This window comes from Alternaria postmessia (assembly GCF_024291825.1).
Source record: "Alternaria postmessia strain BMP 2775 chromosome Unknown scaffold_82, whole genome shotgun sequence".
NCBI classification, from domain to species: Eukaryota; Fungi; Ascomycota; class Dothideomycetes; order Pleosporales; family Pleosporaceae; genus Alternaria; species Alternaria postmessia.
In genome coordinates, this window is record NW_026260155.1 from 69,282 (window position 1) to 84,018 (window position 14,737).

A 14,737-nucleotide genomic window follows, 5' to 3' on the forward strand; every position below is an offset into this window, starting at 1 on the left:
TCGTGGTATCTCAAACTGAAAAAAAAAAGTTCTCCTTTGCGCCATGATGGTCTTCCTGCTGTGCTCTTCTCCAAAATCGACCTGTTCTTTTCGCAATCGAGCATACTCGCATCAACTTTACAAGTACTCCTTCTTCCGTCCCGTCCTCGTGTACTGGTTAAGATGCCATTCCACATCCCCCTCCTTATTATCCAGCGTCCCTGCCCTAATCTCGAACAATCGCATGCTCATCCGCGGTCCCACTTCGGCCAGCTCAACCGACTGGAAACCTGTCTTGACAAAGACGTGATGTCGCACCTCGATCGTATCCTCGATGTTCTTGAACGTGACAACGCGGTTACCGACCTTTGCCGTGGCTTCGCGGGGCGGGAAGAGATGTTTTAGAATCTGTACGCAGCGCTGTCCTAGCTTGGTGGAGAAGCCTTCGAAGATTAAGTGGGGGTAGGATTCGGAGACTGTGCCGCGGGAGGCGTTGGGGATATCGGCGCGGAGAACGACGTTGCTGGGACGTGTGAGTAAATGGACAGTGCAAGACGCTGGTGGAGTGCTTACTGTAGTGAGAAGCTGGCGGTTGGGCCGTGAGGGAAATGCGAAACTGTTAATGCCGTGGGCGTTCCTCGGTGCTCGTGAAGCAAGACTATGTCGCTCAGTCCGCCCGATTTTGCGCTCTCGACCAAGTTTGGCAGGATCATGTTTCCACGGTTCAATCGTATGGCTGTGGGTAACAGTAATCTGATCTCCTTGGCGAAGGTGCCCAGTCTACTTGACGGGTCTATCTCAGCGTCAGCATATCCATGTCATGCTGCATCTCCCAGGCTGTTGTACCTCTCGAAGTTGTGACCAATATCCGCGGATCTACGACGCCCGACAGCTGCGCATACTCATCGTCTAGCCCGAGCTCTTCCTCTGCTGTCCTATCCGCCCTGCTCTCATCGTATTTGTAGTCCTGGCGCAGGGTCTGGTCCTCGGCGACATCTTTGGACAAAGGCTTGCCGCTGGCGAGGGAAGCTTTCAGTGCTGCTCTTTTCGAAGCGAGCTCAGCATCGCGGAGAGTCAGAGCGCGGCGGTACAGGTAGTCGCGACGTTCTCGGGCTTGTTTTCGGATCATGGTCGAGGTATGTGACGTGTGGTTGGAGATTTGCTCGAGGCGCAATGTTAGAGTTCGCGACGCAGCGACGAAAAGTAAAAGTGGGCCGATCGAATGAGCTTATCGATAACGCATCCAATGCAACAACTTTGGACTACAGACTTATCTATTCACGTCGTGCTTAACATGTACTGCAAAAATATGCGCTTTCGCTCACATCATCATACGTCGAAACTGGATACAGTGAAGGCTTCTAGTATGCACCTCTGGTAGTTGCAAAATCGACAACGTTCGCGTCCCTCGTACTGCAACTAAAGACTACCTGGTTCCACAAAAACTCTACCCCGTCGAACCGGTACACCAGGAGGAGACGTGGGCTCGAGATCCTCATTCCAACACTCATAAAATGCCGCCCAGATATTGCTACTGAAGTCGGCCTCGACAGGACCCGGAAACTCGCCGATGAGATATCCAACACCACGCGTCGCCTCGCTGTAGAAGTTACAAGCGTGCGCAGACTCTACATGATAGCTTGTAGGTTGGATGTAGTAGCCATCATTTCTCTCGGAGCTGATGACGCGAACGTTGTTGTGACCGGTGATATCGAGTTGGTAAACCTTGCCCTCGCTGTCGGTAACGTAGCCCACCTCGCTGGTGAACGTTAGCATTCATTTGCAGTATTTGTCGTGCATAGCGTTTTGCTGTCGATTGACTTCTTCTGCCGACACGGTATGGTCCGATGCGATCTCGAAGGGGGCTGACTTACTTGAGAAGCTCAGAAGCTACAATGGCAGATGCGAATGCGAAGGCGCCGAGGAGTATTGTGGAGAAGTGCATCGTAGAAATACAATGATCTCTTGAGTTGCAAGCTATCAATTTCGACGGGAAGACAGCTGGAGCGAGGACACCGAGGGCTGGAAGGAGAAGAAGATGAGGCCAATCACCTATGGAAGGTAGTCACGAGCGCCTCCGTCTTGTCGCTGCCTTATGTGTTGTTGAAGCAAGAGCGTTTGCCTTGGTGACTGTCTTGCAACTGTGGGCCGGTACGACAACTCATGTTGCACAAACGGGCACTGACAGGTTATACTTATCCTACAGATAATAGCGTTTTTCTAGCATCGATGACTACCGTGGAACCGAAGATAAGCAAAGAAAAAAAGGAATAAAGAGAACATGTTAGTATGTATTAGGTGCTACAAGAGAACGACTTTCTTACGAGCTGAACTACGAGCTGAACCCTAAGCACTAAGCTAGAAGACGAACGCTTGGCCTTTGCCGTTCGAGACTCAAAACTAACAATAACGTATCCGACAAAGTGTGCTCTAGTCTCGGGCCCAGCCCTTGAAAACGATCGCTTACTACAACCCGCCGCAGGGCTTAGCGATATACAGTATGTACATTGGCGCTCAAGCGGGAGGGTTATGGCAGCTCCAGAAATCAGGCTGCTTCTTCCAACGGCGTTCTTTCCCCGTGACAATGTCACAGCGTCCAAGCCTATCGATAGTCTCATCGACGCCACTGTTGCAGGATCCGGAGTCGACAGAACTAGATAAGCAAGCATTAGCACGTAGACATTCAGTGCCTCGGGCGGAAGTTGAGGTAGTATGTACTCACTAGTACAAGTTGCACTCGCAGTTCAACATCTTGATACCAGTGACTTTGTCTGGGTTTAAGATCCTCTGGCACCCATCATAGCCCAGCTGCTGGTTGACCTTATCTCCGATCATGACCTCGGCACAGATGTTTGGGTTGATGTAACATTTGTCGTTCTTTGTCAAGACGCTACGCGCTGTGTGAGAGAAGTCTCGGGGATGGGTTGCAGCAAAAGCAACCGAGGAGAAGCCCAGGAAGGCGATAGAGAAAGAGCCGAGGAGATGCATATTGTTAAGGTCGCCAGGAATTGCCTAGAGATCGGTGTGCAAGGTCAGTATCTGTCTCACATGCGGTTTGTAGGCGGGTGTTACTTGCGTTGAAGTGTCGATAGGAGCCTGGGGTCGATCTTGCTGTCCACTATCGTTCGGCTTGTGGAGAAGGAGTAGGAGGTGGACCTTTCCTGCCTGCTTTTATATCAACCCACGATGACACGCCAGGTCGTGCCGCATAACGCATTCGCATGCAGCTCGAGATCGTTCACCGGTAAGATTGAATCATTCTAGGAATGTGTGGCCGAGCCCGCAGAGGGCTCGCGCTCTATGGCTCGGGCCGCGCTTTCCACGGGATCCAAAACGCGCGGAGAACGACAAATCCACTACTCCGGACACTATGAGTATTGATTCAAGCTCGCATACGTGCATTTATATTGCCAGCTCATCAATCATGCACTGTTGTGGCGTGAATGGGGGCCGACGCTGTTCTTCGAACGTCAATCCAGACGCCATCTCGCATGTGAGGCGTGGTAGGAGTGAATCCTACTCGTATTAGAGATATCAATGACATGCAATAATTCGATCTAGAACCGAGAAGACTAACGGAACTGTCAATAGGCTTGGGGACTGACAAATAAGTTGGAAAAAGCCTGAATGCGTTCGCAGTGTCTTCATGTACTACATGCACAAGAAACGAAACTGCGCATTCATTCGGGCTAGAACATCAACATTTCGGCTACGATGAAGAGAGGAATATGATGGAGGAAAAGTTTTATTATGCTAACCAAGTCATGATGAAATCTACCAGCGCCACAAATAATCGTCAACGCGGCCAAGTCAGTAGCTCAGCCACCACTGACATACCAAAGATGTACTCAGTTATAGTATTACCCATCAATCCTTCATGTCTATCCGACCCACTCATGAATGTGTTAGCCAATCGTCGCGCACTTGTACCACTTGGGATTCGGGTCCTCGAAGCAGGGCTCCTTTCCGGGTGTGCCAGTCGGCCCTTCGTACATGGGTGGATTGGTTGCTCCTTTGCACTTCTCCTCGCTCCTAGTAGTTGTTAGTATACACCGCGCAGAGAGTGTATGTTCGCCTTCGTTAGTCTGACTCCGACGAGGGGGTTGTCTCGACAAGGACGCCGTGTATCAATGGGACTTACAAATGGAATGAGCATTGACATCCCCCATAGAGGCTGTAGGCATAGGCGTCTTGATATCCAGGGATCGATTGGTTGTAGTAGATCGCTGTGCAATCAGAGTATGCGGAGATACCAGCGTAGGCGCTGCTGTTCCGGACGGTGAGAACGTAGCCGCAGTTGTACGGCTCGCCGTAGGTAGGTGCGGATAGTGCGATAGGTAAGGTAGAAAGCAAACTCGTGAGGATGGCGGTGAGCTGCATCGTAGTTATCTATCGATGGATTTGGCTTCGATAGAGACGTGGTATGTCACTGATAAATCGCGGAGGATGTCGGAGACGTGGTTGTGCAGGCTACAACAGGGCTGGAGGCCTTTGAAGACAATCTTATGAGTGTAGTTTGGATGGTGTACGATGCTCCAACAGAAAGCGTGCGAAGCCTAAATACCACATTTGAGTCGCTATGAGCTCATGCTCAAATGTTTTCGCCAGTCGTAACCGAGCTGTCAAAATGCAAGTTCCCGTCATCAGCATGGCTTTGGTCCTCCCTTCCTTGCCTATCATGGATGTCGGGAGTTACACACAAATACTGTTTGGATGTCACCTTCGCTATCCTGACGAATGCACCTACTATAATGTCCTATCAAACACGGTGAACACGATCAGGAGCCATATGTGCAATATGTCGGTCAGGCCGAGTCGACGTGTTCGGAGTTGGGAGCAGGTTGACCGCCGAACCGCGCCTCTCCAGTACAACGTTGGAATGTATTCGAGACGTTAGCAACAGTAGCATGGCGTAATATATGTGTCGATAACATAGCTCTGGTGTGCTTGGCACGGTTTGCTACTTCATCTCTACGGGAGCGCGAACGCCGATTGGTCAATGGTAGCGGTGAGTATAGTTGGAGGTGTTACTGCAACGGTATGACGAAGGAGACTGGAAATAAGTAGCGCTCGAAGTGGTCGTACCAGTTCCCTAGATAGATGTGATACGAGCAAGTTTAGCAGCATCACGACAAATACAGGCGAAAATGAGAGTTGTAATGTTACAATGGATGCAGTGCTCTAAAAATCCGGTGCTCGGCGTCGCGAAACCGGAAATGTGCCCTGAAGGCTGTCGCGATATTTCGTGTCAATGTCTTAGAAAACGGGATGATGGTGTATGCCTCAAAGGTGTTTTATAGCTTCCTGGTGATAGGAACACGAGAGAAATCTGTGGCATCTTGAATCGTTCGCACCGTCTAGTGAATGTGGTCAAGAAGATGGGAGAGAGGGCACGTCGATGCTGGTGATGACGAAGAGGGGTGGCTTTAGCGTGCACGTGAGAACGCGAGACCTCACGCGTCAACATCGACACAGGATCAAACGTCCAGACCCATATTCAGACTCAATCCATTTCGCGCACAATATGAGCAGAGCAAGCATAGAACAAGCCCTCACGGGCTTAATACCCACGCTGAGCGGGCCATTGCCAGCCGAGCTGATAGAGCTCGCGCTTTCGCTACTGACGCGGTCGCGAAGCGTCGCGACATCGATGAAGCCAGACGAAGAGATCGCACGACCATACGCATGTGCGCAATTAGCATGTGAGAGGTATGAAGAGCACCCAACGCACGTTTTGGCATCACGCTGACATCTAAAAGGCTGAAGAAGCGTCTCAACCTCCCGACCATCCAATCGCGACCGCCTTGCCCCCCACGCATATACAAGAAACTATACAACTACCTTAGCAGCGCACTCCCAGAGAGCACAGCGACCCGCGAGCCAACTACACCGCGAAAGCCGACAGCTTCAGCTCCGGCATCAGCACGCAACACACCGTCAAAAACGCCGTTGGGCGCTAGGAAAACACCAAGGAGGGTTGAAAGCAATGGCGAAGCACCAGAATGGGTTATGCCCACTATACGCGCCTTGGCAAAGTCATTCGACTACACCGGTCTTATACCCCACGTATACACAGGAGTAGAGTCTATCTATCCGCTGCTATCCCGAATGTCCGCCGCTGCCGCCGAATCACCCAGCAAGCGACCTAAAAGAACCACAGTATTGTCCTATGGGGATGTCAGCGATACGCGCGTACTAAGTCTCATCGTCGTGGTTTTTCTCCTAGTCTACTCGCGCATGAAAGACATAGAGGTTTCAGTACAACAATACAACGAATGGCTGGCGAAAGCAATCAAGGCTGTCGTTGAACTACCTGCTGCCAAGGACATTACAGACGAGGAGCTTCAGATCAAGATAGAAGAGACGATGAAGATGGCAAAAGAAGAGGGATGGTTGCAGATGCAGTGGTTCGATAGTGTGAAGCCTCAGAGTGATGGAGATGAGATGGAAGGCGTGGAGATGAGCGATAATGCGGCAGTCAAGGCGAAGGGTATGGGGTTGAAGGCTGGTGGCAGTGATTATATTGGCTTGGGTACTATGATGCAGGATGCAACTGATTATCTGGGTGAGCGTCAGCAGGAAGATTATACGAGATGGAAAGCGAAGATTTTGGCGAGAGTGCAAGAGATTGAGGCGTCGGCGTAACTAGACCCTATGAAGAATAGGATGGAACGCGAGCGACCCGTTGCAGCAACACACGAGAAAGCGAATTCACAGGCGCACATTACCGAACGCTTGGTTGATAAATCCGAATTGCAAAAGGCTATAGCAGGTCTCAGTAGAGCCCCCAGGGGATTCGCAGCATCTTTCATGGCCACATCTACGTTGCAAGGTTCAACACCTCCCTCAGTCATACCCGTCATACGGCGCGCCATGCACAACTCTAAGCCATTACAGTATGCACCCTAATTACGTTCTTCCCTCGCTTCCTGACACTGGCGATTCGGCTGTCCATCACGCCTACCGGCTCATCCGGTCTGGTCACCTCAGCTGGTGGTACATCTCCAATACTGAAGAATATGTGTAAATCATCTTGAAGGCGTCGATTTTTGAATGGCGATTTCTCATTCTTGACTACAGTCACTTTAGTGATCCTCTTGATTCCAAGTTCGGCCTTGTGTGCTGCAAGCAAGTGACCAGCTGTGGCGCCTATGGGTGAGCCTGAAGGTAATCAGTATGAGATCTTAGCAAAACCAGGGAGTTGAGGATAAGACCAGGTCCAATCCACGGCTTTCCCAGTCGACATTCTCAGTTGTCAAGCGTCGATGCATGCTACAAGACTTACCGATCAGGACTCGGAACTCCTCGCTCCCAATATTGAAGACGTTACCCGGCCAGACGGACAATTTATTTGTGCCGACATTCTTCAAGGCTCGAGCTACCAAAAGAGTTGTGTCCGTATTGATGACATTGTGAGCGCCATAGACCCGGAAGTTCTTGACATTGGGGTTATCGCGGACCCAATATGCCCAGAAGACGTCAGACGCGAATTCGATTGCAGGAAGCTCTCCAGGGTTGGCACTACGACCCCAAGACATCGGACTAAGAACGGCATGGCGTGGGCTCTCGATGTTCTTGGCAATGAGACCTCCATCATGGTTGATAGCGAACTGGTAGACGCCGGCTGTGGCCTGTCGTGTCTTGTTAGTATTCTGTCCCGATGTAGGCTGTTGTACCTGCCTGTGCATATAGATTTGACGTACTGTATACTCCTTACCGTCGGCTCTGTACTTCTGGTCCTTGATAGGAATCGTCTGGCCCCATTCGTCATCAGGGTCTGCAACCCAGTATTCGTCATAATGTTGAATTGAATAGCAGTCGTTGCTCCCGGCTTGTGGATCACCCTCATCGTCGTACTTTGATTGTGAGTTGAGACCGAGACCTTCAAACGTCGTCTTGAGTCCCATGCCCTCGAAATCACATTCCCAGCCCTTGTCGTACTGCGACTCGTGCCAGAACCATTTTTGGAGTTCAGCTGTCGGAAATGTTGGTCTCCTGGTATCGAGATTATGAAGAGATTGTGCTCACCTCTAAGATCACCCGTCCACTTGCTCGCGGCTGAAGGTGGTTTTCTGGGATCCTTCTCTAGCCATCCTGCGCCTGCGTCCGTAGCCTCCATCAAACACATCATGTGGTCTCCCTTCTTGAGGTATTTGTCCCAGAGAGTCTTATCAGCCACATTTTCTGGATCAAATGCGTTACCTCCCAGGGCAGGCGCGAACTCAGGAGGGTTGAACAAGGGAGGGGCCCCCGAGGGGTCGACGCCGAAGATCTTGGGTGAAAGCGCAGGCCTCTCACTAACAGCCAAGGAGGCCACTGCTACAATGACGCCTGAAGCGATTCGGAGCCTCATATTTGGGATTGCTGCGATAAGTTGGGTGTGAGACCCAAATACTGAGGGGTGCGTGGTAGACAAGGAAAGCACGTTTGTCACTCGATATACGCTAGCCTCATTCAGGGAAAAAGTGAAAGAGCGACCAGTGAGCGAAGTTTTGGCGCACGACAGCTGGAACCTAACATCAGAGTTGTGTAGAACTCAGCAGAATCATATATACGCACGATCACTCCTTGTACAGCTCCGCAGTCCTCACTCTCCCTTCATCAAGCACACTACCCAAAAGATCACCCTCACTACCACCTCGCGGCACAAGCCTCACTCCGAAATCCCTTGGTATAGCCACTAAAGCACTCTTGATCGCGTTATAGTCCACGTAATCCGTGTTTGGTGGATTCGTCACACTGGCCTCAATCCTGTATAGACTGAGCAAACGGAACAGCGCAGCATAGATCAGCTTGCTCGCTATCAAAGCGCCAGGACAAGACCTAGATCCGGCACCGAAGGAGAGGTGAGGCGGGCTAGCGTGCGAAGTCGGTGTATGTAAGGCGTCTGGGGATGAAGGGGGGGTGAGCCAGCGTTCTGGGTCGAAGGTAGCGGCTGTAGGGCCCCAGTAGTCGGTATCTATAAGTCGTTAGCTATCCATCACATTACCCTCAGCTGGCTGAAGCTGGATATTTCCGTACCATGGTTACCAGCCTGAGCGTTGATCAACACCATCGTCCCTTTCGGGATGACAGCATCCCCCCACCTAACCTCTCCCATTGTCTTACGCGGCAAACTCATATTACTAACGGTATAGTACCGCCCCGCTTCCTTCACGATAGCGTTCAGATATGGTACGGTTTCTTTCTCAAAGTCTGTTGCCCAGGCTTCCTTCAACGCCGCGTCGGTGGGATACATTTTGCGTATCTCGGCATACGCGCGGTCTTGGAAGATCTGGCCTGCGGGTGTGGAAAGGGAGCCGATACAGGATACAAGCGTACCAGGTATAGTTTCGAAACCGCCAGAGACGAGAGACAGACAGATGGAGCTTACTTCTACGCCCGTGAGGCGGGTTTCTTCGTCCTTGAGGATGGCGGCGCTGATGCATGGTTTTTCCGTACCGTTCTTGATCATCCCGCGGACTTTGTCAAGAAGTTCGTTCAGATACTTGTCTCGCCGTTCACGCAGTTCTTTGGAGCGCCGGTTCTTTTCGTTGTTCGGCAGGTATCTCAAGATGGGGACGTAGTCTTGGTAGTTCTCAGAAGCGGAGCGGAGGAGCGAGATGGCGGATCCCACTTCGAGGATCTCGCGGAGCAGATCGTCGTAGACTGCGTCCATGCGGATGCCATAGCATAACGTGAGGGTTGTGTTGAGGGCATAGCGTTGTATGTACGGTCGAATACTGACCTCGACTTCTCCACTCTTGCTATCGCGATGGAGGTCGCGAAGGATGCAGTAAGACTCCAGGTCGAACATATCATAGTAGTTCTTCATCATACCCTTACTCAACGTAGTCGATGCAGCCTTGCGCTTGTTCCGACAACTCTCATCCCACGGGGAGCTTCCAATAGTGAAACCCTGAGTCGAGGAGATCAGACCATGGAATGTATACAGTTTTGGCCGATCGATCAGTCCTTGAGAATTTGAAACCAGGATCTTTTTACAATCTTCGAAGGAGTTGACAATCACAGCGCGCGTATTACCAAGTCGGATCTGGAAGACAGAGTTGCCGTACTGCCGCCACCATTTCTCGCATACTGTAGCATGGTCGTCGCCGAGCTGGGTGAGATGACCCGTAATTGGGAGAGCGCCCGGTATCTCTGGCAGACCGTGGATATACGGGACGTCAGTGCGGGTGAACAGCTGTCAACGTTAGCTCATATCTCCTGGCATTCAATGGCATGCTCACTTTGTATATTACGAAAATTGCAATTGCAACGAACGAAACCACTGCCACATGACCAGAAGGGAGGTACCTGGCATGTGGTACTATATCCGGCAAATGATCCATGTTGGAAGTGAACAACGCGAAGCTTATAGATCAGCAGCAAGTGGAAATAGCCATTAGTAGAGCGTCAGAATGGTTTACTTATACTTGCCATGATCCAGACCTATTAACACACTGCCTGCACTCAATACTATCGTGCATGATTGTGAGGGGTTCGTTCGGAAGCATTCCGAAGATAACGGCCGCTTATCAGTGCTGCTCCCACCTTTGAGTTGCTGAACAGCCGCTGAACGCGCTGACAGCACTTCTTGACCAACATGAAGGAGACTATCGTGGGCCTAAAGCTCCTTTCGCATGCAGCTGCCGAATCAAGCTAATGACGTATGCGAAATAGAAAGAATGTAAGAATACTGTACACCATCTCACCGTTCGTCGTGATCAAGCCTGAAAAGCCACAATGATGGTATACACAGCAATCTACGTTGGTGTACTATCAAAAAGGTGACAGTGTATACCTTTGAAATACGTTATCGCGTAACTGTTAGATCAAGATCAGATGTCCAGAAGCTTAGCATGCTTAACATCAATCTCATCAACAAAATCTCCAATATCCCCAACCTCCGCGTACCCTTCCGTTTTGCCGAATCCCAAATGTTGCTCAACGCTCTTCCACGGACACAAAGCCACAGAAACATTTCCCTTGTCTCCTTTCCCACTAACACACCATCCACGCCCTGTCTTACCCTTTAACTCGTTTATATGACCCTGTAAGAACCGCAGTTCTTCATTAAAAGCATCGAGGAACCGGTGTCGCTCATCAGCCTTGACGTTGCAATGAACGATACTCCATACCAGTTCCCCACGACGCGCTTGTTCGAGTTGCGCCTGAGTTGTCGGCAAGGGGAGCTCAGCGTTCGATACATCAAGGTGTTCGAGGTTGGAGTCTACAGTAATCGCGTCTTTTAGACTCTCCAGTAAAGCTTGGTTGTCTGCGCTTGGGATGAAATCGTTTAAGTGCTGATCAAGCGAGTCCCATTCTCCGATGACGTAAATGCAAGATGGGTCTTCCGTCTGCTGCATGTAGTAGAAGGTCCGGCCGGTGTAGTTCTGCAGGACTGTTTTTGCGTGCGACAGTTTCGAGCGGAGGGCGGCATCGTCGATTGTGGTACCGGGTGTGAGGTGGAGGAGAGCGAGTTCGGTGATGGGCATTGTGGGCGCGTATTTGGTGGCTGCAATGGCTATGTTATCGCATTGTTAGTACATGATCAAGAAGACGTGTCCCTCTTTATGGCATTATTGTGGTGCGTGATGTGCGCGTAAGGCAGACATGGCTGCGTAATTATCCTCAGGCAGAAGTCTGGTTGCGTGGAAAGGAGGATTCAGGTTGCAGCGCGATGCATGACACGCGAACGCTAGTAAGCCACCAACGGTACTTTGGCTGCCCTGGACCCGGTATTATCACTATGACTTCCAACGCTATGTCCAACTGGGAAGCTGAAAGAATACATGTCGCATACTTGACTCCATACGTTAGGTCAACCGTCGTTGTAACTGTCTGTCTTGAAGTACCATTGCCGCCGCCACACGTCAATTACGAATGCACGATATTGCTTCGCATACGCATGTACGTCCAAACTGTCAAAGATTGTCTCCCTGATAATAGCAGATCTGGTAACGATATGTATCGAAAGAAGAGGAGAGCGCGCCACAGTCGACCTGTCTGCAAGGTACGTCCTTGGCCACCTTTTTATCTGTGTAATCATTGGTGGTATTGTACATAGTGCATCTGCGTGTGCCCTGGCAGCAAACCATGACACCATGGATCAATGTGGTTTCAAGTGCAGTGCTACTGACCCATCAATATTTTCAACGTCTCCACCCCCGCTCCAAGCACGTCTGGACTTCTCGTCCCCTTCAGCACTTCCTTCAAATCCTCTATCACACCCTCTGCCTTACACTTTTCCACCCCCTGAGGCACATCCACTACACTCCTCAAACAAACGATCCCCCGATACCTGATCCCCTCATCATCATCTTTGCACAGCCCTACCAGCCACTCGACACTCTTCTTCTGCTGCAAAAACTCCAGCACAGCGATATCAACACTCAGCAGCATAGCCAGTGCGCCACCAGCCGCTGAACGCGTAGCAGCGTCATCAACATCTGTCATGGCGAGCAGAAGGTGCAAGCGATGTTTCGCGCGGGGGCTTCCGTCAGCGAAGTTCCCAATACATACTGGTGAAGCCATGAGATTGCATATGAGTTCCGTTGCCGCACGTCGTATCATAGTATTGGCACTGAGTAGTAGATCATCGACAACAGTATCGAAAGACTGGCGTATAATATGGTCTTGTGTATTCCGGTCCAAACTCGCGAGGTTTGTGAGCGCGAGCAGCGATTCAAATGCGTGTAGTTGCCATGTGCTCGAATCTGTTCGCTGTAGTTGGCTGAGGAGCGGGCGGATGGCTGATGTGGTTGGTAGCGCGGCATTGAAGACATGGGAAGGGTTTATGCTGATCAAAAGTCGGGAGAGTGCTTGTGCGGTCGTGGGCAAGGCGGCTGGTGGGAAAGGCGTTGTGCCTGTGGTTGAAAGATCGTTGGTGGAGGATATGTGGTCCCAGATCTGGATGAGCAGTTTGACCGCGCCCTGCTGGGCCATCAGACCTCGGGACTTGGTCTCTTTCGAAAGCGAGAGGAGTATCAGACTGCTCTGTGTAAGGATCGATGGAGAGCCCTTTTTGCAGACGTGGACGAGGAGGGGGACAACCCCGGCTTCGAGAATGCGTTTGCATCGTATAGCGACGTCTTCGTCATTGAGTAGGACGTGTGGTGCGGATGGCTTCTGGACATTGGCGTAGGCTTTTAGTTGTGCCATGCGCTTCTCCTCTTCCGATTGCAAAGGGAGGTATTGTGTGATGTTGACGAAAATGGTGAGACCGCCAAATACGATGTTCTTTGGTGATGAAGGATCACTCATGGTTTCGATGAGGCGTTTGAGGAACTTGGGCGATTTGGAAAGATCCTCTCGTACTTTGGGTTGAAGAGAAGCATATGCTAGACCCTCGACAGAATCCTGCTTTGAAGATGTGTCGCCGCCTATGACCATTGACTTGAAGCTAGCGATCAGATCACTCTGGTCTACTTTCTCCGCCCTGACAATCCTTGGCGCATCCTCAGACGGCTGCTCCTCGCCCAGCTTGACGAGTATGAGCGCGGCTAGGTTAGCCCGCTTCTTATTCTGACTTTCTGCAACCACGTCCTCCAGCCATTCTCTGCAGTGCTTGCTGATCGCCTCTCGGCAATTCTTATCCACGCATGCAGCGCTGATAAGTTCTAGAGTCGCTTGTTCGAGGTTGTGCGACTTCTTGCTCTGGACCCTAGGCACCAATGTGCTGACGAAGCCCTCTGTAAGGAACAATGCAGCTGCTGGCGTGACAGCGACTGGGAAGATGGCTGCAGCCGCTGAAAACGCGATAACGAGGTCGTTCGCTTCTCCCTTCTTGGTCCGAGCCGCAACAAACTTTGAAATCAACTCGCTGGCAGTTTCTGGTGCAAGTTCGAATAGCTTGATACTTGCGAGGGTAGCTTGACTGCGTAGGCTGGCAGGTAGTCGGATATCCAGTGAGGTGAGAATCACGTCGAAGCTATCCGCATCGATGATACCCTTGAGATGCTCTGCATAATGAGCGAGCAGCTGCGCAATGCCTTTCATCGCACGTTCTGGGTGCTCGAGCGCCTCCTCCATCATCATGGCTAGACTGAGCATGAACATGTCTCGATGACCTTGCTTGAACGATTCATCGTCGGGCCAAATCGCTCGGTTGAGCAAGACCTTGAGCAAGCCGTCGATAGAGTCGTCACCCCGCTCGAACATTTCGTAGTAAATCCGCGTCGGCTGCTCCCGGACGGCTCTCGCAAGCCACATCTGTGCTCCCGGATTCTTCAGTAGCTCACCCGAGACCTGATCCAATACATCATCTTCGCCCTTGAAGTCAAACAAAATATCCATCGCTTGTTCTGCTTCTTTCTGCTTCAAGCCATGTGTTTTTATCGCCTTGAGTGCCTTTTCTCCATCGTGTTCATCCTTGCTCCTCACCCAAGCTCGACAGTAACCCAGCAATTCGCTCTTGTCTTCCTCTTCCTTCAGCGCAACCCATGCTTCCTTGATGCGTGGATGCTCAGGCGCAATCGTACTAGCCTCACGCAGGTACCGAGCTGCAACAGCTAATTCGCCAGACTTGGTGCTCTCATTTGCCCTCTCCACAAGCTGCACCGCCCTGTCTTCGTCAGAAGTAGTTGCCATTGTGAGGTGTATGGTGAATGGAGATCATCTCAACTGACCAACTTGTGGGCTCATGGTTGCGTACGTGTCACGGGGCCTGGAACGATTTGATGCAGGATGCACGGGCCTCAGCGGAGCTATTTAGTGGAGAGCGGGGGATGGCTGATCAGCTCACCCAAGTTCCGCCTGCAGCGATCCTGAGGCGTCA

The 14,737-nt window shown here is 51.2% G+C and overlaps 8 protein-coding genes across 8 annotated transcripts; 1 reads left to right on the top strand and 7 right to left on the bottom strand.

Moving 5' to 3' along the window:
- Positions 1 to 117: 117 nt before the first annotated feature.
- On the bottom strand, positions 118 to 1,108 carry J4E82_009100 (uncharacterized protein; the record flags this gene model as incomplete). Its single annotated transcript, XM_051735328.1, has 3 exons — positions 118 to 502; positions 553 to 772; positions 826 to 1,108. The coding sequence occupies 3 exons, from the start codon at positions 1,106 to 1,108 to the stop codon at positions 118 to 120; spliced, it is 888 nt and encodes a 295-aa protein (XP_051584918.1).
- Positions 1,109 to 1,398: 290 nt separating this feature from the next.
- J4E82_009101 (uncharacterized protein) lies at positions 1,399 to 1,755 on the bottom strand (the record flags this gene model as incomplete). Its single annotated transcript, XM_051735329.1, has 1 exon — positions 1,399 to 1,755. One exon carries the CDS (start codon positions 1,753 to 1,755, stop codon positions 1,399 to 1,401), a length of 357 nt encoding a protein of 118 aa, XP_051584919.1.
- Positions 1,756 to 2,493: 738 nt separating this feature from the next.
- On the bottom strand, positions 2,494 to 2,967 carry J4E82_009102 (uncharacterized protein; the record flags this gene model as incomplete). The annotated part of the gene is made up of 2 exons (XM_051735330.1): positions 2,494 to 2,632; positions 2,702 to 2,967. The coding sequence occupies 2 exons, from the start codon at positions 2,965 to 2,967 to the stop codon at positions 2,494 to 2,496; spliced, it is 405 nt and encodes a 134-aa protein (XP_051584920.1).
- Positions 2,968 to 3,884: 917 nt separating this feature from the next.
- J4E82_009103 (uncharacterized protein) lies at positions 3,885 to 4,359 on the bottom strand (the record flags this gene model as incomplete). The annotated part of the gene is made up of 2 exons (XM_051735331.1): positions 3,885 to 4,011; positions 4,121 to 4,359. The coding sequence occupies 2 exons, from the start codon at positions 4,357 to 4,359 to the stop codon at positions 3,885 to 3,887; spliced, it is 366 nt and encodes a 121-aa protein (XP_051584921.1).
- A 1,144-nt stretch (positions 4,360 to 5,503) lies between these two features.
- On the top strand, positions 5,504 to 6,624 carry J4E82_009104 (uncharacterized protein; the record flags this gene model as incomplete). The annotated part of the gene is made up of 2 exons (XM_051735332.1): positions 5,504 to 5,688; positions 5,739 to 6,624. The coding sequence occupies 2 exons, from the start codon at positions 5,504 to 5,506 to the stop codon at positions 6,622 to 6,624; spliced, it is 1,071 nt and encodes a 356-aa protein (XP_051584922.1).
- A 238-nt stretch (positions 6,625 to 6,862) lies between these two features.
- On the bottom strand, positions 6,863 to 8,332 carry J4E82_009105 (uncharacterized protein; the record flags this gene model as incomplete). Its single annotated transcript, XM_051735333.1, has 3 exons — positions 6,863 to 7,140; positions 7,265 to 7,954; positions 8,008 to 8,332. The coding sequence occupies 3 exons, from the start codon at positions 8,330 to 8,332 to the stop codon at positions 6,863 to 6,865; spliced, it is 1,293 nt and encodes a 430-aa protein (XP_051584923.1).
- Positions 8,333 to 8,540: 208 nt separating this feature from the next.
- On the bottom strand, positions 8,541 to 11,456 carry J4E82_009106 (uncharacterized protein; the record flags this gene model as incomplete). The annotated part of the gene is made up of 3 exons (XM_051735334.1): positions 8,541 to 8,938; positions 9,001 to 10,162; positions 10,830 to 11,456. The coding sequence occupies 3 exons, from the start codon at positions 11,454 to 11,456 to the stop codon at positions 8,541 to 8,543; spliced, it is 2,187 nt and encodes a 728-aa protein (XP_051584924.1).
- A 637-nt stretch (positions 11,457 to 12,093) lies between these two features.
- On the bottom strand, positions 12,094 to 14,550 carry J4E82_009107 (uncharacterized protein; the record flags this gene model as incomplete). Its single annotated transcript, XM_051735335.1, has 1 exon — positions 12,094 to 14,550. One exon carries the CDS (start codon positions 14,548 to 14,550, stop codon positions 12,094 to 12,096), a length of 2,457 nt encoding a protein of 818 aa, XP_051584925.1.
- Between the last annotated feature and the right edge of the window lie 187 nt (positions 14,551 to 14,737).